This window comes from Salvia splendens, chromosome 16, assembly GCF_004379255.2.
Source record: "Salvia splendens isolate huo1 chromosome 16, SspV2, whole genome shotgun sequence".
NCBI classification, from domain to species: Eukaryota; Viridiplantae; Streptophyta; class Magnoliopsida; order Lamiales; family Lamiaceae; genus Salvia; species Salvia splendens.
Window position 1 is genome coordinate 2,242,907 of NC_056047.1, and position 22,823 is coordinate 2,265,729.

The following is a 22,823-nucleotide window of genomic DNA, read 5'->3' on the forward strand; positions in this document are numbered from 1 at the left end:
CGGCGCCGTTTTCGCATGTCAAAACGCTTGTTTATGCGTATTGTCAACACATTGTCCGCCCGTGTTGAATACTTTCAAACAAGTACAGACGCAGCCGGTCGACAAAGTCTCTCGGCGTTGCAGCCAGAAGCTCAACCGCGAGGGCTCCCTCACGCCGAGGTGTGCATACGACGGTGGGTGAGAGGATCGAAACAAGGCACACAATGCGCGATACTCGAACCCACGTTGAGCTACAAGGAGACCTAATCAAACACATTTGGGCGAAATTCGACCACGAGTAGTGGGTTTTTTTTTAATTTTATGAATTTAATTATGTAATTTTTAATTTTTAGGATTTAAATTATGTAATTTTTATTTTTAAGACTTTAATTATGAAAATTTTAATTTTTAGGATTTTAATTATGTAATTTTTATTTTTTTTATAATTTGTAATATTATTCCGGTTATTTTTAATGCATTTTAATAATGTGAAAATGTTTTTATTTAAATTGAATAATATAATGGTGAGACCCTTGAGCTTGTCCTTGCGGAAGAATATGTATATGGGTGTTGTGCTCTTGCCTAAGAGCAGGGAGTAAAAGTGGGTCCGGGCCCACATCCGTGCTCGTTAGCAAGAGCACGGATGTGGATGCTCTAAAAGAGGTGCTCACGGGCGCTTCATATGAAATCAAATTATACCATTCTTTCTTAAAATAAAAGGTAGCTATAATTTCATTAATTCCTTGTTTCCCCTAGTTAGCGATATTACCAAAAACGTCGTTTCGTATAAAAAATAAATTAAGTGCCCGAAATTCATAATCTTTTATTCAATTATAGAATATTTTGTCATTTATAACACCATAAAGCAATGGTAATTAAGTATCGCTATCAAATGAGCCAAGCTGCTTATCATTATAAAGAAAGAAACAGACAATTACAGATATCCAACCTAATAACCCTAGCTAAGTAATCCCACCCTCCCTAGAACAAGCTAGTTTTAAAATTCATTCCCTAAACAACATTAATTACTCAATTTCTACTTACAAATACAATTTATTATTACTAATATTGTTATGAAAAAATAGGTGAAAATAGACAATAACAATAATTAGCTAGTGAGTTATATAGACTGCCCCAATCTAAGGAAGTCACAACCAATTTGTTTCCTGGCCTGAAAAATAATCACCATCACCTTTCTTTTGTCGGATTATATATTTTTAAAAATAAAGCTAAAGCAAGAATAATAAAATGGTCATTAATTTCAATGAAAAAAAGGACATACAAAGAGGTAGGGTTAATTAATTAACCCCACAAATATAAAATACTCTATTTGTTGATAGTGAAATGGTGGTTTTCTTCTACTTCCACTTCTGGGAAACCAAACTCAGTTTTGAAAGGGGCACAAAATCAGGAAATAGGACAAAGTTTTGATATATTTATATATCCAATTTAGAGAGAGAGGGGAAGAGGTTAAAATCTTGATTTTGGTTTTTGGAGAGTTAACAAATGATGGCTGGAAACCCTAATTGGTGGAGCATGAATGGCATGCATCCACAGCTTTCTTCTCAACTCATCTATGGCGCTTCCAATTCCCCCAATAATCCTTCTCCTCCCGATCTTCACCACCCGACCCCGGACTTCCCGGTTAGGTCATGGAGCCAGCTGCTTCTGTAATAACCCTCTCTCTCTCTCTCTCTCTTTCTTTCTCTCTTTGTGTGTATTTTTTAGCCCTAATTTTGTTGCTCATGTGCATATATATATATATATACATATATATAGTGGCGGATTGGGGGCGGGCGAAGAGGAAAGGTTCGGAGCGAGCCTGTTTCAGCAGCAGAAGAAGATTGAGAATTGGGAAGATCAAGTCTTGAATTTGAACCCTTCTTTTTCAAGAAACAGCATTAATAATCCTGTTGGTGGTGATGTGAAGCCACAGATATATGATCAAGATCAGTTTCAAGCCAATAGTGGCTGGCCACGTCAGCACCCAGTTTCCTCACCAACCTCCTGTGTAACCAACTTGAGCAACAGTGTCTTGAGCTTCTCCGCCGCCGCGGAGAGGAAGCAGCAGCAGCAGCACAACCAGGAGCATTCATCTGAGGTGAGAAGAGAGTAATTAACCCTCTTTTTTTAAATGTAAAAAATTTATTGGAGAAAAGAGTAAAGGGGGGAAGATGGGAGAGAAAGGTGAAAAATGAGAATCATTTCTTAGGATGATAATTGATGTTTAATAAAGTCTCATTATTACTCTATGGAATTAGGAATTTTTTTTTGAAAAAAGGGTGATTTGATGTGTTCTTGCCACGCCAAATTAACTGGATTTTAGTAGTAATCTTTCAATTTAATTAATTGTTGAATTTATAATCAATTCAAGAAATTTTGAGTAAATTTTTCTTTGTGAAAAAGTGCAATAGCACGAGTACAGGTGGGGTATCTAAGAAGGCTAGGGTTCAACAGTCTTCAGCCCAACCAGCTTTGAAGGTGAGGAATCTCTCTTTTTCTCTTTTTGATGCCTTCTTTCTATCTATAATAATTTATTTTTATTTTTATTGCAGTTCTTGAGAATCTTAGACATAAATTTATGGGCTTAACTGCATGAGCATCAATTTGTTTATTTTATTATAACAAACAATATTGGCATTGATGCAGGTGAGAAAGGAGAAGTTAGGGGATAGAATAACAGCTCTTCACCAACTTGTTTCTCCATTTGGGAAGGTAAATTTATTTCTCTAAATCTTACCATTTTTGCATACATAATCAGTTCAATTGTTGTATTCACTGCTATATTTAACATATAAGTACCGTTTAATTAATTTACGCAACATCCTTTTTCCACATGATTTCAAGAATTGAGAATCTCTATAACTATGTACATTTATAAGCATATTAGCATAAAAGTCATTAAAGTAAAACTATTTTATATCATGATTAATCAGTAAAACATCATGTATTGAGAAAAGAGGGAGAGAGAGAGAGGCTCCTTTTGTTTGCTTTATGATATGAAATGAGCTTGTGTTTTTTTTTGAGAGTAAAGAAAAGTTTCAAAAGTGTTGTGGTATGTTTCTCTTTCGCAGACTGACACAGCTTCAGTCTTGTCAGAAGCCATTGGTTACATTAGATTCCTACAGGGTCAAATTGAGGTAATCTACTCTTCCCTCTCCTCTTGCAGAACCAATTTATTTATATTTTACAAACATATTACTCCATTATTTCATATCCAATATTCAAGAAAAGCAAAAAAATCCAATTTTTTTTCTAATTGTTTGGAAATTAAGCACAATTGGTACGAAAATTGATTACCAGTTCGTCTAAATGAGACAAGGACTAGGCCAAAATCACTATTAATAATCTAAATTACATAAAGAGTATTTTTGAATATAACTTAGGAAATATAGTACTCTACAATTGCAATCAATAACTATTTAATTATAACAAGAGAAAAAACCCTAATAAATATACTAATCTAACTAGAATTCTTTCGAATCTATCCAATTTTAATCTTATATATCTATATAAGCCAAAGAAATAGTAATGACTAGTAATTTTCATGTGCAGGCACTAAGCTCCCCATACATGCGCAATGCAGCAGGAAACACAGTACACCACCAACATTCTGTAAATAAGTACCCATATGATATACACATGCGCATTTTCTTACACATTTTCCCATGCACCACCAAGATTTTTTGGCACACACTATTGGGAAAATGTGACATACATTTTTTATATAAAAAACATTTTGATCAAGAAAAAATAATTAATTTTGTTTTGGCAGCTGGTTCAAGAAAGGAATTCTTTGTTTCCCGAAGAGCCTTCTCAGGTATTTATGCTACCTTTATTGGATCTATCACCTCCTAAAAAGAGGCTTTAATTGGTAAAGTGAATTTATTAAGCAAAGTGCTTCGTGTAAAGAAAACATGCATTTTCTCTGCTTTATCTCAAAGTAATTAATTTTACTTGTTTTGAATTTCTTTGTGAATTTCGATACCTAGAAAGTGAGATGATGAAAGTTACAAAGATGGGCATTTCACATTTCTTTTATTTTTTTTATTTCGTGGTTCACATGGAGTATTTATTTATTTAATGTTTTGTAACAGTTCTTGAATGATAGTATTTCTATGGAAGGAAGAGGAGCTTCTGATCAGGTAAACTTGTCACAATATTTATTTATTTCTCTTTATTTTAAGGGGGAAAATAATAATAAAATAGTAAGTACTAATGATAATACTAAACTGACTGAAAGAATACAATTCATTTTTAGTGATATTCTTTTGGTTGAAAATGGGGGATATTAATTATTGGTAGTGTGGTGTTACTTTATAGTCAGATACAGTAGCTAAAAAAACTAAATTTTCAATCAGATCATAATATGCAGTTTTGAGACTAACAATTTGCGAAATGATTAGTCTTTTGGAAGTAATAGAAAATTATGGATAATTTTAGATAAGAAAGATTTTTATTATTAAAGATTGTGTAAATTTATGGAGTCTTTCCTTAAAAGTTTCAGTTTGTAGGAAATTCATGGAGAGTTCATTACCATATTTGGAAATTCTGTAACAAATTATCAATTAATTGAATAAATAACTCACACGCATGCATTTGTGATCATATGACTAATTAAATTACCATATGCATGCACATTTTTGCTATAAATCTCATAGGTTTTATATTGTTCCATAGTAATAGAGTCATTTTGTCATTTTGGTACGTTCCATAGTAATAGAGTTATTTCTTTTTTTAGTAAAAGTCAACACATTTTTCCACACATATTTTACTCTCTCTTACATTTTTCTCTCTTCATCTCTACAACTTTTTCATTTTCCACTTTATTCTCAATTTACTTAACTCACCTAACACAATTTTTCTTAATCTCCGTGCCGAAAAGAAACACATCCATTACTATGGAACGAAGGGAGTATAAAAGATTAATGTGATATGATTTGAATTATTTTTTTTAAATGATATAGTACTATAAAATTATTTCAAATGAATCAAAAAGTGAATAAATAAACTAGTGCCAAAACAGTTAAAATAAACACTAATGAACAGGATGATTCTTTTTTTCATTGGAACAAGTAATATATATGAACTTGGTAACATACTTGATTACTTTCTCAGTCAGCGTACTCCCTCCGTCCCATTTTAAGTGGAATATTTCTAATTTGATACGAGATTTTATGTAGTGTTGTTTTGTGAGTAAAGGAGGAGAGAATAAAATAAGAAAAAAGGGAAAAAACAAAGAGAGTGATGTTTCTATGTTTAGAAATGTGTCATTACAGTGAGACATCTCAAAAAGGAAAATGTGGCACTTAAAATGAGACGGGGGAGTATAAGTTTATACTCTTGCAATTGTGAGTTGTACTAAGTATTTAATTTATTTCTCAATTTTGTAAGTACATGTACTAGAAAACAATCACATTATACTAATTATTTCTATTGTTTAAAAATAAATAAAAATAATGTTTAGGATTCACAACGTCGATCAGATTTGAGGAGTAGAGGGCTTTGCTTAGTTCCGATTTCATGCACTCAACATGTGGGAAATGAGAACGGTGCCGATTACTGGGCTCCGGCTGCGTTTGGGGGCGGCTTTTGATTTTCTGGCAAACTTTGCCACCATGTGCCAGTTGTAACATCAGAAGCAGTCATTCTCCAAAAACTAAGGTTGACTGCTTATGATGCTATATGTTTATATTATGTGAATGTAAACTCATCAATAGGGGAAATTAACAAAAAAATGGATTAAATATGTTTTCGAAATCCTCTCTGTAATTAACCTAAATAATATGCTATTCTATGCATGTATGTTGCTTATTTATGATGTTAGCATTTTAATACATTTCGTGATTTCAAGAATATATTTTTCTGTCTTTTCATTTGTCTTGTGCACTAGTTCATATAGTTTGCTATATCATCCTTATTTATATATTGTTTCATTTATTGGGCATAAAAAAGTAAAAATTCCAATATTTTTTAAGACCGTGTTAATCATTTGAAAATTATGTTTTGTAAAACATAACATCAGAATTTATTTTTGAAAATATATTTGAATTGACCGCATGCATATCTAGCAAATATAGCTAGTAATCAAATTATAGCTAAACTTTAATTTAATAATTATCTGATTTTTTAATGGTAAATTTGGTAATAGAATAAAAGGATTTCATATCGACGACGAATCTCGAGATACTGATTGTTGCACATCAACATTTGTCTGATCTGCTAATCTGCTATTGATAACACAACTATAACTATCATATACAGTAAATTAAAAGACCTAATAATGTTTGTATAGTTCTAAATAATAAGTTGTGGCAAAAATAATTGCAATAATTTATTTACAAGTTCAATTTCAGAATATAAATCGAGCACTCATTTCGCAGGAAAAGTGAATATATTACATTTACAAGTTTCTATTTAATAGTATTTTTCTCTATATGTAGTGTTCATAACATAAATGATGATGCCTAACTTTCCAAGTCAACTAACTAAGATTAAAATACCAACGGATATTTATTTAAATTAAAAATATGCAGATGTAAGCACCTTTCCTCCACCACCATCATATACTTCAGATTTAAAATTAATATTTTTCTTTAAATAATAAAAATTGTAAAACCGAAAAATTAATGTTTTCTTTTATTTGCATTCTTCTTAAATTTCGCAATTAACAATATGATCTACTATAGTGAAATGAAATAGTGAAAATTGGAAGACTGACTCTCGTACTTACAAGATAGTGTTTAAATTGAACATATTTATACTATAAAAAGGGCAAATTTCCAAATAAATCAAGAAAAATGGTTAAATTGAGGATGTTAATGTAGTGGCGGTCGTTCTTAAAATCGACTCCATTTCATTACATATTTCGTTAAATATGAGACAGATGAGATAATTGTGAAATTTACAAACTTCGTGATTTATAATTAAGTTTCTTAAAAGTGTAAATGGATCGACATTTAACATTTTTTCGTGACTTATATGATTATTTACCTATGCAGAAATCAGTAAAAACGGTTCACAACTTTCCCTCGCATGCGACCATCCCACCTAATTTCTTCTTCACAACGAGTCTCTCCTTGGTGCGGACACCAAAGAGACAGGCAAAAACCGTCGCACCAATTACGGAGCGACACGCATATATTATTGGAGTGACAGCAATGACAATGAGAAGTTATACCTTTGTTCCTAACTCATATCTACAAGGTTAAAGTATAGTATACATACTTGCTTCTAATTTGTGTGCTTTAGGCTCCACCAATCTCTGTATACCAACAAAAAAATATTGCAGTGTAACCAAAATTTAGGAATTTTTTGTAATACCCGTGGGAGCAATCCCACCATTGAAATATTCGATGAATAAGAATTTGGAATAGAAATTTAGTACTACTCCTATAGTATCTTGTTTGCGTGACATGATATTCGATGTATGTACAAAATAGATATTAACGTGATCGTTGAAAAATGCTAGTACTAAATTAATAACAAGACAAAATTAGAGCTAAATATTAGTCTATCATTGAATCAGTTTGAAATAGTATATGTATTTAAATGGAAGATTTCTGGATCTTATTATTATGAATTTTGTTTACTTTTGATTCACTGACTGTGTACACGTTTGGTTTGATATTAACCCAAAGCTCAACTTTTGAGACACAATTCCATGTCCTAATTAACTTAAACTGAAATTTGTAGCAATGGGATTTTACAACAATAATAACAACAATTGACTAATTTTAAATCCGATTTTTTTATCAAATTAAAAGGCCACATTTTAATTAATTTAGGGAGCAAAAATAATTAAAAGTGCCAAATTTCTTTTGTACAAATATTCTGTTCTAGTCTCATCCACTAACAAGAACCTGCCAAAAATTTTAACCTTTTTTCTGTCGTAAGCATGACGCCATAAATCCATCACCTCCACAATATCATTAAAATAACTTTATAATTTCCCTTTTGAAAATCCACTTGTTTTCCACTTGCAAAAGGGTATTCTTTTCAATTTATTTTATTTTAAAGTGTACATACGTATATACAGTATTTTAACTAGGTTTAGTTAGTTGGGGTGGGGGATATGTGACCAAGACAAGGGTCAACACAATCATCAATTCATCGAGTACTAAACTAACATTCAAGATGGGCTGTCTGTTTTTGCTTTTCCAAAGGGCTTTAGAGCCTCTCCAGTTGGGGGACATCCCACTAGGACATCCACTAGGACATCCCAAAAACACCTACTGCCACGTCACTAGGACTTCCCATCCCACTGCCACGTCACTAGGACATCCCCTCCTATGTCCGCCCTTCCCACTAGGACATCCCGCAATAAAAAAAAATCATACATTTACAAATAAAACAATTTACATTTACGATGCATCCTAAAGCGTCGCCGGAATAAGGCTTCCCCAAAACGCGGTTGCGGAGCGAAGTAGTCCGCATACAACCGAATATGTGCAGCAATGTGGTCACGGGGTACTTGAGTTCGACGATGGATCGGCCGAGGTACCGCCGCCTGCTGCCGCCGCTGCAACCTCTGTTGTAGCAGCCTCTCTATCGCACCTTCAACAGCGACCTCCAACTCATTCTCGCTATCACTTTCACTAGACATTCTAGATATACTTGAAATTAGAGATGTAGAGAGAGTAACTTGTTAACACAAGTGGTGCGAATGAAATAAAATTCGACGAGCCGTATATATAGAGTTTAAAAAAAAAATTTAAAAACGGGACGTCCGACTGGACGCCACAATGGCGGACGTCCGCCCGCCCGTCGCGCCGACGTCCGAGGACACCCGACGTCCTCACGGGACGTCCGTATCCGACCCTAAACGCCACAATGGCGGACGTCCCGGTCGCCCGTCGCGACGTCCGACCGGATGTCCGACCGGACGTCCGCCATTGGAGATGCTCTTAAATCTTTCCTCATTTTTATATTTTCAAATTTTATTGTTTTTGAAAAGAAAGAGAGTGACATCAATGGTTGATTGATTTGGATAAAGGGTAATAATTTTTCACTTTACTTAATTTCTCTTTTGGCTGAGCAACAATTACACCCCAGCCATTGGATAATTGGATTCCATTAATCAACTTTGCTTCCAACAGCCTATTTCCCATTAATCTTTTGTTATTAATTTAGGGGTCCAAATACATTGCATCAATTTTGTACTTTTGTAGTAATTGATTATTGATGAAAAATTGAAATAAATCATTTTCATTGATGAAAGTAAAGGGGTAGCTCTTCCATGACTTTTCTATAAAATTGTGAAATAAAAGACTCATGTCAAGATTCTATCATTGAGTGATATTCTGATAATAAAATTAAGAGTGAACTACAAAAATGGTCTCTGGATTATAAGTTTATCTCGCTCATAATTCATGGACTTTAAAAATATCATCAGACATCCTTAGACTAGGAGTTTATTTTAAAATTGGTCATTTTGGCTTTTTTTGAACCGAAAATGCCCTTTTGGAGTGCTGGGCAATTTGGTATTTTTACACTTTTAACTTTTTAAATCTGATATTATTTTAGTGATGTACTAAATCTGATATTATTTCAAAATTATCATTCTTCTTCTTTTTTGTCATCCTTCACTTTGTTTCTTTATTTCAATATTAGATTTAATTTTATAAAATTAAATTTTAAATTTATATTTTTAAATATCAATAATTTTTTTAATTAAAACTATTAATTCATAGACACTATAAATATTGATTAACACTATTAATTTTTATTATTTAATATAATATTCAGCTGAATTGAAAAAGTACAAGAAAATAATATGAATCATGATGGAAAAATAAAAGCTATTCTACTTAGCATTCGTTCGGTTGTTATAATTGCTTGTGATTAAATATTATGAAGTTGACTAAAAAATTGACACTACTAAAAATTTGAGACTACTATTATTCTATTATACTCCATCCATTCTAAATATATAGTCTTTTTTGTCATTTTTGTTCATTCCACAAAATTAGTTCATTTTTATATTTTTTGAAAACCTTTTTATCAAAACATTATAGTTTGTACTATAATAAGTTAGTTTGTGTCACGCTATCCATTATTTCCTACTACTTACCCATTTGAAGTATTTATATAGTATTATTTTTGTTTAAATTTTCTAGTTAATTTTGATTGTTTCAAATAAATAAACAAAAATTATAGTTTTATATTAGATGCATATGTATTTATAATTAAAACTATTAAATATTGATTAGAACTAAATTGGCGTCGGCATATCTTACTGATTAAATACTAGATACTATCAAATATTGATCTAAACTATTAATTTTTGTTATTTAATAATTAATAAAAATTTATTGATATTTAAAAATCTAAATTTAAAATTTAATTTTATAAAATTAAATCTAATATTGAAATAAAGAAATAAAGTGGAGGATGACAAAAGTTAAGAAGAATGATAATTTTGAAATAATATCAGATTTAATACATTACTGAAATAATATCATATTTAAAAAGTTAAAAGTGTAAAAAGACCAAATTGTCCAGCACCCCAAAAGGGCATTTTTGGTTCAAAAAAAACCAAAAGTACCATTTTTGAGATAAACCCTTAGTTCATAGACTATTTTTGTAGTTCACTCTAAAATTAATACTACAGATTACAAAAATCAGGATAAAATTGACAAATTAAGAAAATTATAATATAATATAAATGGCATAATTATCATAGATTAAAGATAAATTTTAAAATTTTCAAAGATTGAGATAAAATTGATAAAACTACAACGAAACTTCAATGCTCCGTATCATTCATCATTTCTAATCACTCCACGCCACCTATAACCTGATACTTCCTCCATTATGCGGCAGTGGAGGGAGTATTAGGTAATAGAGTCATGGACTATTCATTAATCACAAATAAAAAATGTGTTCCGTCTAATATAATGGACTATTCAGCCTAGTTTAGATATTTGAACATGCCAATATGCTAACGAATTATAGTCCAAACAAAAATACATTTATATGAAGCCCATTTGACTGCACTTTCCTAAAATCAAGTTTGCAACATGGTGAAAAGTTTAACCTCAAATCATCGCGGAAGCCATTTTCCCCACCATCGAGTAGAAGGTGGTGTCAGAAGCTCAAGCATCGCCTCCTTCTCCTTTGGAGTCAATGGGACTCCTCGGACGAGGTCTAGGGCCATGATATGCACGTTGTTCTTTCGCCTGTATCTCTTGAATGCCCATATCAACACAGCGCCACCAGTAAGTGTAAGCTGTTTTCAGATTTTGCATAATCGACAACATTAGTGAGGTAACTGGAGAGACGAATGTAAATTACAGAGCAAGTTAAGTGTGTGCCATGCTACTAACCGGTGCCAGCCATATAGCCGCTGTTTGTATATCAAATTTTGGTGTATAAAGCACTGTCTCTCCAAAATCTTCCTCCAGCTTCTTGTAGATCTCTTTGTCATTTTTACCAGACCGAATCTCATCTCGTATTAACTTACACAAACAAAGATGCAAGAGATATCAAAATCAATGTCCACAAAACAAATGTATATACATTACAAAAGATAGTATAGAACTGGGATTTGCTGTTTATAGCAGAAGTGCCTAAAGGCTGAACCTTGTCAATTAAATGTGTTCTAAATTAGTCAGTTCCACCAAATTCAAGTCATATATCGAATTACTGTGTTTATCCGAGTGATCCACAAATGACGAAAACTTCTCTTTAGGGGTAATTCATCAAATTTGTTTAGACTTTAGATCTAAAATAATAACATACCACTATATGATCCCTATATGCATACATAAACCGACCAACTTTAATTTTAGTCATCCAGCGAAATTTTTACCAACAGGCTTTAACAGAGATGAAGCTCCAGATAAAACGTAAAAATTTTCCCATCTCACAATACCATCTTAGAGAACAAGAAGCAAAAGCATGGTATGCACAGAAAGAATCAAATAACAGGCACCTTGCGCAGGAGAATGGCAATGTCAGCTTGCGAGTCTTCAATAGATTGACTACCACATTCAGTGCACCGCACGTTGTGGCTTATATTTCTGGCCCGTGCTTCAACCACTCGATCCTGTCTCACATCATCCCCATTCTCCATGAACCTTTCACCCCAATAGAACCGCTCTGTGATATGAATAAACAAAGAACACAAGTGTTTCAGCTATGCCTAAAGCCACCATTCAAAACAATGTATTCTAAAGTATAGATGCAACCATAATGAAATCTTAGCTAAGCTGAGGAGAGGAAAGAAAAGCTGTCTTTCGTGACCTTCTACTACAGCTCCAAGAGTAATATTGAATATTGATTGATCCTCCCATCCCCTCCCCTAAGCCTAAACCCCCAAACCAACACTTAGTCAGAAATACAAGATTTCACAATTTCCCTAGTTCATATAAACTTTTTCTACCGACTCTTTCACTATTCGAGCTACTGGCAAAGGCTAGGCATCAATCTCCACACCAGATATCAAAGGCTAACATATGAAATTTCTCAATTTCTACTGGCAAAGAGTTGAATTTCCAGTTCATTTAATAAATGAAAAAAATACACGAGGGTATTCAATTCAATTGAAAGCCATTCTAGGTCGAATGCTTCAAAACTGAAACATGAATTTGAAAAAAAAAGTTCCTTTCGATTGAATTTCAGATTCCATACCAAGCTAAACCAGCCAATCAAAATTACTTATACACCTACAAAACATTTTCCAATTTTTCGTTCTTTCACAAAAAACTTATTCCATAACATAAACAATTTAATTTTCCTGCTAGGCCATCTCCAACCGATACTGGCTTACAAAAATCATCAATAGAAATTCCAATAAATCTAAAGAGGATTAAGGCAAAAGATATAATGAAAAACCAACCGAGTAACTCCCCAAAAATGGTGGGGAGAAGGATGGGAAACATATATGGAATTATGGATAGAGAATTTGAGATACAGAAAAATACCTTTGATCTCTTCCCAAAATTGATACTGAGAAATTGTGAAGTGGAGATTAGATTGAGAGGGTTTAAGAATGGGGTTATACCTTTATTATTCAGTGGTTCTCAATTCCAAATCGCGGGTTTTCGGCAACACGCTTTCAAATGTGTGGAATTAATAAATTGTGACAAACTTGTCCTTTTTCTATTGTTGATCCACTGTGTAAGATTTTAATTAATTTGTATTTTGCTTTTTATGTGAAACTGATAAATACATTTGGATAAATACTTTTCTGCTAGAGATTTTAGTATTTGAAATATATGATCATATGCTTGATTGTTCTGTTGCATCCCTCATAAACTCGAAATCTGAAAGATTTGCCATTAGAGTATTAATTATGCATTTCATTTCTTCATGCGACGAATTAATGACTTCATTGCCAAAATAATTATTTTTCAAAAAAATATGTGCACATTTCAACCAAATATTTTCTATAAATAGTGTGTTAATCATTCTTGCAATTCCAGCATCACATATTCTTTCAATTGCACTAGCACAAGACAAAAAAAACCATGCCTTGTTACCACAAATTCATGTCTACATTTCTCTGCTCTCTTCTATTTTATTCCCTCTGCTTGACATTGACATGCTCAGCTGAATCCTCTGGCGGCATCACCCTCGACTTCTTCCACCGCGACTCGCGCCATTCGCCTTCGTACGACCCTTCTAGCACGCGTTTCCAACGCCTAAGACACGCGTTCGACCGCTCCTTGTCAAGAAAATCATGGTTGACGGCGGCCTTGCATTCAACATCCACGAAGGCCTTAGTCGGTCCGATCAGCCGTGTGGGGTACGAGTACCTGATGAAGATCAAGGTTGGGACACCCCCCGTCGAACAGATAGCCATCACTGACACGGGAAGCGACCTAACATGGATCCAGTGCAATCCCTGCATACACTGCTACAACCAAACTCTCCCACTCTTCGATCCATCTCGCTCATTGTCTTACCGGCCGGTCTCGTGTGGGTCCCACCATTGCACCGCATCATCCGGATCGTGTGGAAGCAAAAACACCTGCCAATACGAGTTCCGGGCCGCAGACGGTTCATATAGCTATGGCGAACTTGCAACGGAAACCCTAACCTTCGACGGAGGAGTATCCTTCCCTAACATGGCCTTCGGTTGCGGTCGCGAGAACGGCTACCCTATAAGCATCAGTACCGCATCAGGGATCGTCGGCCTTGGGGCCGGCTCGACCTCCATCATAAACCAGCTAAAAAAATCCATAGGCGGCAAGTTCTCTTATTGCTTGACTTTGCGAGACTCCAATGCCACTAGCAAGATCAGCTTTGGAGGTAGCGCTGTCGTGGCCGGGCCTAAAGTCGTCTCAACACCATTACTATGGAACTCAGCAGACACATTCCACTACCTCATACTGGAAGGACTCAGCGTTGGGAGAGAGAGGGTCGGCGGCGTGAATGTGGGCTCCTTTAACGAGGGAAACACCATCATCGACTCAGCGACGACACTGTCGTTCGTTCCCGATGAGATGTACAACAAGGTGGAGGCGGCACTAAAGGACGCTGTCAAGGGTGAGCGCGTAGAGGATCCGCAAAAGGAGTTCGGGTTGTGCTATAAGAAGGGGGGTGGGTTCAGGTCGTCACCACCTATCACAGCTCATTTCAAGAATGCAGACGTAGTTTTGGCACAAGAGAGCATTTTTCTTGAGGTGGAGAAAGGGATTGTTTGTTTCACACTGTTGCCGTCGCATCTTGAGGATTTTGCTATCTTTGGGAATCTGCATCAGATGGATTACCGGATTGGGTTTGATCTTGAAAAGAGACAAGTCAACTTTCTGCCTACAGATTGCTCCACCTCACAATGATCGAAATACTATACTTTGTCATTGCTTAATCAAGTGCTTCTGTATATGGATTCGAAATACTATGGTTTATCATGCTCAATTAATTGTTGTGGTTTTATAATATTACCACTATTGTGTAATAATTGAATAAGCAGCTCAACATTATTACTAATGTAAGAAGGTATTCAGCTGGAAGCTTTCAAAATGCCTCTAATTTCATTTGGCTCCAGAAAATGGCAGCAACACAGCACTTGCATCTTACTCGCAGAGCCGCTTGCCATACTAAAACTCAGCCACACTCATAGGAGAAGAACGAACACGATCATTTGTGTCGGCTCATCCTCAACCCAAGGCAGACAACGAATCCTCAAGTATCTAATCACACACACAGATGAAGTTGAAGATGGTGACACCAGCTCTTGCATCAAGATCCCTGACGAGCAACAAAAACGTATCATAATTTCGACCAATTTCATCTGAAAGTTTCATTAGAGCTTGAAACTTCCCATAAGTAAATGTTTTCAAGTATGGCAACCAACAGAACACCAACTCACCTAATGCCACTAATCAACTGGAATGAAAGCCATTTCGATTTCTTGCAACGACTTCCCTTTAGTTTCTATAACGTTCTTCTTCACAAAGATTGCCGCCAACAAACAAAAGGTGGCAAAAATTGTGTACAAAATTTGGGGCCCCAGCATTTCCAGCAGATTCAGAAACAATAACCCAACAAAAAAATTGACCACCTGTGCATGACCATGAATGTGTGACCAAAAGAAATTAACCTCCTATAGTGATTTAGAGTCATACCAATTTATACTTAGAATAAAGGGAAATGTAGGATAGCATTAGTGTGTCCAATTACCCAATGTACAGACATGCAGACAGCCATTGCCTTAGCCCTAATTCGGCTTGGTAGTATCTCTGATAGGAGCAGACCAGGGACAGGCCCAGCACCTAAAGAAAAGGTCAAGACAAACCTGTATCAAAGAAGAAAGTAATCATCAGACGCACACATGAACTATTTTTATTGAAGTAGTCTATGGTTGTTCGATTTGTCCCCAAAGTAGATATTGACTGCTTGATACTTTCACATCTAGATTGCAGAATGAATTTTTGGCCAATGAAAGAATAAAGCTTATGTGTATGATGAGCTAGCAAGGAATCAGCCTGTTTCAGATACTCACAGCAGCATTCCACCAACAGATAAATATAAATTTTTAGAGGGAGACATCATATCACTTGCAGCAATAACTTGGAAACCAATAGCCACTACCTGAAAACAAAAAATAAAATAAACACCAATCAGAAAATGGGATAATTGGAGAAGTATCCTATGGTCTTCAATAATGTAATTTCATGAGAGGCAAAGATGGTGCCAAAGTTATAGTCACAAGAGGAGGATCCGAGGATGATAATTTTACTTGCCATGCCCAAGAAACTCCCAAGAAGAAGCAGCTTCCTTCCTAATCTATCCATCAGAATCATGGCAACAATAGATCCTGAGAAAGTGATACAATGAGGCTATAGTTAAAGGAATAGCCAGAATATATTGGGCACCACTACTTACCTGATAAGTTTACAACTCCTATACATATGTTTCCACTATCAGAAGGCACTCCGGCACTCTTGAAAACAGTTGAAGAAAAAAAGAATACAGCGTTGATGCCAGATAGCTGTTGAAAGGCAAATAGGGCAGATCCAATGAACACCACTGCAAGAAACATCAAAAGACTTTAGCTGTGTGCGATGTGGCTATAATTAATCCCCTTCCTTATCATTAGTTCGTTAGTATACTGTTCAGTACTGATGCCGATGTATAAATTGTTGAATTCTTTGTATTTGTACAATTTACTGCACTAGGATTTGAAGCCAAGACGAAGACTAATTTGAACTCTCTCCTATATATATATATATATATATAGAGAGAGAGAGAGAGAGAGAGAGAGAGGGTATCATGCATATTTACCTTTAAAATGACGCCCGTAGAGTAACTCTGAAAATTTAACAGCATCTGCCTCATCTGATCTATTATCTGATTTTGACAATTCTGCCATTGCAGATTTAACATGTGGTGCTCCAAAAAGCCTCTCGAGTTCCTCTTCAGTTTGAGAAATTCTTCCTCTCTAAGACAATAAATAAAAATCTAACTGAGCAGAGAAAAGAAGAGAAGACAAGCCAAATGACAGTGACACCTCTATAGCACAAACACAACAAGCAGAACAAGTCAGAATAGGATGCAAGAAAAGTAACAATTTAACTTGAGCCACACAATTAAGCACCCAATTAGACTGGTCTCAATTTTAGCAGTTACAAATAAATGAAAAAAATCTGAACACCTTGTAAAGCCAGAGTGGAGACTCTGTAGAGAACTCCATCAAAATGGCCAGCAAGGTAGCAGGAATAGTAGATACCCAAAAGCAAACTCTCCACCTGCAAGAACCATTATTAAATGTAAGATGATCATAAAATAGGGATGCTGAAAAATCTCCTACACAGCACCGTGGAAATGATATTGCAAGAAACAGATTCCATTTGGCTGCTTTTTTATAACCACTTGAAGTAACAACTCATGCTGCCTTTTAAGTGGCAATATGAATGGGGGACATTTTACTAAACTATTACATTCTTATGCCATGCCGCTTACCAGCTAGGGTCATTTTTGGCAGGAATCCCGATGAGTAGAGCTGACATAAGTCCAAGGCATGTTGCAATCTGGGTGAAACTCCCGTATGTGCCCCTCACATAAGCCGGTGAAACCTGCATAAAATAGATGACATGTACTTAAGGAACGCTCTTCTGAAGATGACAGACAGTATCTAAGTATTTTCCGAAGGCAAGGGCGAGCGTCATAGTCTGTACCTCTGACACATAGAGTGCTGCAACTGGAGGACCAAGACCCATGCCCGTTCCAACAAAGAACCTCCCAAGAAGCATACCCTCCAGGCTACTAGTTGTGGCACTGAGAGTATACAATTCAATTTACAGAGTAGAAATAAAATACAGCATCAGTATACAAGAGCTGGACAAGTCAAAGACATAAATATGTCAATTTCGTTAGTTGCTTAAGTTTTTAAAAATTTTTGCTTATACGACATGAGATGGAAAATATTTGATAAAAGAAAGTTTACCTCATGGAAGCACCAATAATCATTGGCAAAGCACATAACTGGAATGCTCTCCTACGACCAAGCCCATCAGATATCCAACCACTGAATAAAGAACCAAGAAGTGCACCAGCGAGACATGTACTCACTACCAAACCTGATCAACGTAAGGACTCATCAGAGTAAGATTTCATGAGTATAGCTGATGAAAGTCTCATTTAAGGTATAGGAAGTGGGAGCACCTTCAGCCAGAGTACTGCCGCTGAAGCCTAGTTCGACAGAGATACTCTCTAACGTGTCATTTACAACCCTGAATAATGGCCAGTATGTCAACAAATATGAAAAGCTCCAACAACTCTAACCTTATTGCCAAATCCCGGGAGAAAGACTTCAAAGAGATCGCACAAACCCGAGATGATAGCCAAATAAGAATGATGAGATAGTTGCCACCAGAATATGTGGCAAAGGACGCTTCCATGAAGGATTGCTAATATGGCCACTATGTGAGTAACCTGAAATTCCATGTGAAATTCCATGCTTTCGTCACATAAGAAACTACATGTTGGCTACTCAATCATCATCAGACTTATGAACTGAGGATTTCAGAATATCTCTCGTGACAACTATACAAGAATATCGTGTTTTTTTATAAGAAGCTCGTAACAATGTGCTTTCTGTGAAACTACATGCATGTCCTATCTATGCTCTAATCGTAGTGATTGATAAGCACATTTATATTATCCGTAAAGAATCGCTCTGTTAACAAAAAATTAAGACAACAAACAGGCTATTGTGAAACATATGCCAATCACAACTGCTATAACTAAAAATAAGAAGCAGAATTTTGAATCTTTGAACTGGCTTCTTACCTATTAATCCTTCTCTATCATAATCATAGCCATTGAGATGCTCCTTAGACGATGAACGTTTCTGAACCAAGAAGGTTTCGACGTGGCGCCCTCGCATACCTCAATTCTACTGTAGAGATCAAATTGCCCTCTGCTACATAGCATCAATCAACACTATCAACAACAATCATCAAAAATTGAGTTACACCTAATAACCTAACATTTCATTAAACATCGAAGAGAAGTAAAATTTCCACGAATATAAGTTCGAACACTTGGCTCAGCAGTGGATCATCTATCTCTTTATAAATCTCGCAATCGAAAATTTGAATCTCTCCATCTCACGATTTCACACCTCAAAACCAACAAATGCGGAATCTATTCCATTAAAAAATTGAATAAAATAAATCTCTTAACACAATGCATCACACATCCAACCGAAAGCCGATACGAATACGCGTATCTGAATCCATACATTGCATCATATCAACAAATCGGCATGCATAGTCCGTGTAAATTCCCCATACAAATACGTATTTCGAAAATCATGAGGATCACCTTGCAATGTTCGGCGGCGAAGACAGCTGAATTGATCGAGAGTGAAGAAGAAGAAGAAGAAGAAGAAGAAGAAGGTGAAATGTGGGGATAGCTAACGTGCGCAGCGAGCTTGGGGAGTGTAGTTTAAGGAAGAAGCACGAGAAAGATGCTACGAGTCACGGAGAGACACCTGTGACTGCTGTTGGAGAGGCTACACTCTGCTGTTGCCAGATTCGTCTGCATTCTATTATCTGCGACACGTGTTTGATTGTTGACGATTTGACATCATGATTTGCGGTGCCTTTCTTCAGATTTGATTTCAGATTTATATTTTTTCTGCGATTAATTTACTATAGAAATTAATATTTTTTAAATCACTTATTTTTATGTTACATAACTATTCAAGTGTTCAACAGTTTTTATGTTCAAATTGAATCGAAAAAGTGTTGGTTCACTAAATAATCGAACGAAACAAATTGATCTTGTGCGTGAAAAGGATGTCATTTACATTTATGTTTTATTGTATGGTATGTGCTATTTGCTGTGACCGTCAAATATAGTATTTCCAATTTTTGCTGTAATACAAAAAATTCTATTACTCTGGCCCAATAATACAACTGAGTAGCCATATCCGGCCCAATGTGTATTATAGTACTAGGCCCACATATAATTCACAAACAAATTAAATCTAATGTTTTATTTATAATTTTGTCTGTATATTTTATGAGTTTTGACCTGTAAAACGATGTAATACAAGATCCTATCATAATTTTGGTGTAATTTAAATATTTAATTATGTTATATTTTCAAACATTATAAAAACATCGGATACAGAAGTACAAGTATAGCGTGTAAAAATTTACGTTGTGTTCTATTTTGGATTAAATATATTAATATAAATTGGGCATAAATATTCACATCCAACTACTTGAATTTGAAAGGCCAACTAACATCACCAAACACAGCACAAACATGTGTATTTTTTTTATGTGATATATATATATGAGCTATCAATTTAATTTTGTTTTGTAGTCTTCATTCAATAAGTCCCCACTATTCATATTTCGTAGAATATTCAATTATGTATAAGAGACAAACCTATTTAGAGGACCTCGAGTCTCTTTCCTTAGTAACTAATACTACTACTATTTATTCTATTAAATATATTAACAGTAATGACTTTCATGAATGATAATGGATTCTAAGCTGTCTATTATAAAGTTGTATCACAGCATGCGTTGCCATTGAACAATATTTGAATGTTATGGAGTGAGTTTTTCCTATTCCTCCAACATTAGATAATATAAAATTGTAAATTTGCCTCTCTATGCATTCTATAAAGAAATTCTTAGCACTTAGGTCTCCTTAAATAGAACTGATGAACTGGAATTGGTTGTTTATGGTAGGCCATTGTTATGGCTTGGAACTACAAATTCCTTATTATATGAATTTGTGGCCAAGGTGCTTGAATTGCTACCTCTTAATTGCATATGAATCATGTATACATTTTTACTATTTATGTTTCCATTTTTTATTGCATGTCTTTGGTTACTAACTTATAACAATTCCTTTTAGAGCCCAGTAACTAGTTGTTTGCTAATATATGTGTGTGGCTTCAGGAGGTGGATACTAGAGAGGAAGGTGGGAAAAGATGACCAAATAAGTTTGATCAAAGATTTGGAAAGAGAAAGAGACGAAGTTCATGAGATTCGGAAGGAACAAGATATGTGTAGATGATAAATTTGCAAACAACAGTCCTACAAGACATAGGCATAGACTGAGAAGGAACATGAATCATTATTTTGTTATTAACTAAGTTTTAGATTTTCACTGATGCTCAATATTATTAATTTTGGTGCTATGAGTAATTAAAGAGTATTCGTGTATCTATGGTTTACTATAAAAATGTATTGATTTGCAAAAAAAATTATCATAATAGGGTGGGTAAATAATAAAATAAATAAAATCAAAATCTGTATAAAATATAGTGGCGGATTCATTCTGCCACTAAACAGCATTATATGCAGTGGTGGAACAGTGGCGGAATATTTAGTGGCAGAAACCAATCCGCCACTAATAATGGCACTCCGAATCTGCCACTATTTTAAATTTTTAGTGGCGGAATTTCTCTGGCGAACTATATTCCGTGAGTAATCCGCCAGTAAAATTTCAGTGGCGGAAAATTTTCCGCCAGTAAGATTTAGTGGCGGATATTTGCGCCACTAAATCGCGATTTTTTTGTAGTGAATTAATTTCCTCTGTTAAAATTTTATTTTTATTTGTTATCAATTGCACTTCACCGAGGGTAAGGAAATTTGGCATTTAATTATTTGTGCTTATCCCCACCTAAAAACCTGCCAAAAAATCTATATGCATTTATGTCTTTTGGCAGGTGGATTTCCACAATTAATGTCACAAACATAACTCTAAACATGATAACAACTGTCGAGTAATACTGGAGAAATTAATGGCAACGAAAAAAGACACTTTTTGTTTTTTATAAAAATTAAAAAGATTGTAACATGCCTATTTATTTATGTTAAGTCGTTATTTCAATAGTTCTTCCATGATCCTTGGATTCATTTAAATACTCGTTACTTTTCATATGAAGAGATCCAATCGAAATTTTCCACTCTTATCAAATTAAATGAAAGCGTAGTTTTTTAATATTTCATATAAAAATGTAAATTTAATTTTTTGTTAGCAAGTGACACTAATAGTAGCGATTAGCAGCTGGGGTAGGTAATTATTTATTATTCTAAGATAGATTTTTATGTTTTGTTATATCTATGTTAAAATTGGTACGTTTTTAAAGTCAAGTTCCCATTAATATATTTATCAGTGAGACTTAATTGAGTTGGGACCAAATTCATTTAATTCGCTCAAATAATGCACATTGAAAAATATAGCACGTTTAATATATGGAATACAATAGTGCATCGGATATTAAGGCAGTACACTACTACAAATTTGAACCATTTTAATATATTTTCTGATTAATTTAACATGCCCTATTGAAGACATGCCTATTTATTTATTTATTTGTATGAAAAAATAAATGTTTAATTGAAAGTAACCACTATTGCATTACTTTAGCAACATTTAGGACTTTGATTTAGTTTTATTTTTCTCGGTAGGTTCTCTTTTTTCTTGCTATCAGTGATCATTAGATGTCGATTGGAAGAATTTTTTTTATTACTATTTAGGTATTCTTGGATTTATTGTGTGCTGCAAGATCGATACTTCAGTGAGTCTGATAGCATTGAGTGACGTTGGTGTTTGCTATTGTTAGTTTTTTTTAAATCTTTGTTAGCATCTCTATTGTTATCTTAGTGTACTTTTAATATTTTTTGAATTTGTGCTACTATTTTAGACTATAAGCATTTTTTTTTCTAAAAAAATCTAGTGAGAAAGGCCCCAAATATTGTTTGATAATCAATTAATGCATGGGCGTTGGGCTGTATTACTATTATCATCTGCACCCAAAAAAACAAATCTTGCCAAGGAAAAGCAAGACATGACAGACCAGCAATCAGACCCCTTTATAATTTTATGACCATATTATTATTGTCATTATTATTAAAATA

General features: G+C 34.5%; 4 protein-coding genes across 7 annotated transcripts; 2 read left to right on the forward strand and 2 right to left on the reverse strand.

Annotated features, from left to right (window-relative positions):
- The first annotated feature begins 1,287 nt into the window (after window positions 1-1,287).
- On the forward strand, window positions 1,288-5,797 carry LOC121771259 (transcription factor bHLH68-like). 2 transcript variants are annotated; one of them, XM_042168041.1, is made up of 9 exons: window positions 1,288-1,649; window positions 1,759-2,080; window positions 2,386-2,460; window positions 2,629-2,694; window positions 3,054-3,119; window positions 3,535-3,602; window positions 3,755-3,799; window positions 4,077-4,124; window positions 5,447-5,540. In XM_042168041.1, exons 1-8 carry the CDS (start codon window positions 1,486-1,488, stop codon window positions 4,081-4,083), a joined length of 813 nt encoding a protein of 270 aa, XP_042023975.1. In that variant the 5' UTR covers window positions 1,288-1,485; the 3' UTR covers window positions 4,084-4,124; window positions 5,447-5,540. The 2 variants fall into 2 exon arrangements, with proteins under 2 accessions (XP_042023975.1, XP_042023974.1); XM_042168040.1 differs by having other exon boundaries at window positions 1,292-1,649; window positions 3,535-3,594; window positions 5,447-5,797.
- Window positions 5,798-10,701: 4,904 nt separating this feature from the next.
- Window positions 10,702-13,030, reverse strand: LOC121769945 (cytochrome c-type biogenesis CcmH-like mitochondrial protein). 2 transcript variants are annotated; one of them, XM_042166726.1, is made up of 4 exons: window positions 12,906-13,030; window positions 11,915-12,081; window positions 11,307-11,438; window positions 10,702-11,209 (listed from the first exon to the last, which is right to left on the reverse strand). In XM_042166726.1, exons 2-4 carry the CDS (start codon window positions 12,053-12,055, stop codon window positions 11,024-11,026), a joined length of 459 nt encoding a protein of 152 aa, XP_042022660.1. In that variant the 5' UTR covers window positions 12,056-12,081; window positions 12,906-13,030; the 3' UTR covers window positions 10,702-11,023. The 2 variants fall into 2 exon arrangements, with proteins under 2 accessions (XP_042022660.1, XP_042022661.1); XM_042166727.1 differs by having other exon boundaries at window positions 12,986-13,008.
- Window positions 13,031-13,451: 421 nt separating this feature from the next.
- Window positions 13,452-14,765, forward strand: LOC121771914 (aspartic proteinase CDR1-like). Its single transcript, XM_042168811.1, has one exon. The coding sequence runs from the start codon at window positions 13,452-13,454 to the stop codon at window positions 14,763-14,765; it is 1,314 nt and encodes a 437-aa protein (XP_042024745.1).
- Window positions 14,766-14,786: 21 nt separating this feature from the next.
- LOC121769775 (probable plastidic glucose transporter 2) lies at window positions 14,787-19,482 on the reverse strand. Of its 2 annotated transcripts, none has more exons than XM_042166532.1 (15): window positions 19,258-19,482; window positions 18,721-18,853; window positions 18,261-18,363; window positions 18,094-18,161; window positions 17,876-18,008; window positions 17,607-17,706; window positions 17,392-17,504; window positions 17,084-17,177; window positions 16,714-16,870; window positions 16,315-16,458; window positions 16,173-16,246; window positions 15,932-16,020; window positions 15,610-15,724; window positions 15,299-15,490; window positions 14,787-15,177 (listed from the first exon to the last, which is right to left on the reverse strand). In XM_042166532.1, exons 2-14 carry the CDS (start codon window positions 18,815-18,817, stop codon window positions 15,308-15,310), a joined length of 1,470 nt encoding a protein of 489 aa, XP_042022466.1. In that variant the 5' UTR covers window positions 18,818-18,853; window positions 19,258-19,482; the 3' UTR covers window positions 14,787-15,177; window positions 15,299-15,307. The 2 variants fall into 2 exon arrangements, with proteins under 2 accessions (XP_042022466.1, XP_042022465.1); XM_042166531.1 differs by having other exon boundaries at window positions 18,721-18,850; window positions 19,258-19,481.
- Between the last annotated feature and the right edge of the window lie 3,341 nt (window positions 19,483-22,823).

Bases quoted from the DNA above. Each gene is read 5' to 3' on its own strand.
- LOC121771259 (XM_042168040.1), top strand. From the start codon at position 1,486: ATGATGGCTGGAAACCCTAATTGGTGGAGCATGAATGGCATGCATCCA. The intron at 2,695-3,053 runs GTAAATTTATTT...TCTCTTTCGCAG, and splicing joins TTGTTTCTCCATTTGGGAAG to ACTGACACAGCTTCAGTCTT. The intron at 3,800-4,076 runs GTATTTATGCTA...GTTTTGTAACAG, and splicing joins TTCCCGAAGAGCCTTCTCAG to TTCTTGAATGATAGTATTTC.
- LOC121769945 (XM_042166726.1), bottom strand. From the start codon at position 12,055: ATGGAGAATGGGGATGATGTGAGACAGGATCGAGTGGTTGAAGCACGG. The intron at 11,439-11,914 runs GTGCCTGTTATT...TGTTTGTGTAAG, and splicing joins TTGCCATTCTCCTGCGCAAG to TTAATACGAGATGAGATTCG. The intron at 11,210-11,306 runs GTTAGTAGCATG...ATCTGAAAACAG, and splicing joins CGGCTATATGGCTGGCACCG to CTTACACTTACTGGTGGCGC.
- LOC121771914 (XM_042168811.1), top strand. From the start codon at position 13,452: ATGCCTTGTTACCACAAATTCATGTCTACATTTCTCTGCTCTCTTCTA.
- LOC121769775 (XM_042166532.1), bottom strand. From the start codon at position 18,817: ATGCGAGGGCGCCACGTCGAAACCTTCTTGGTTCAGAAACGTTCATCG. The intron at 17,707-17,875 runs GTAAACTTTCTT...GTATACTCTCAG, and splicing joins ATTATTGGTGCTTCCATGAG to TGCCACAACTAGTAGCCTGG. The intron at 16,247-16,314 runs GTAAGTAGTGGT...TCACTTTCTCAG, and splicing joins AGGAGTTGTAAACTTATCAG to GATCTATTGTTGCCATGATT.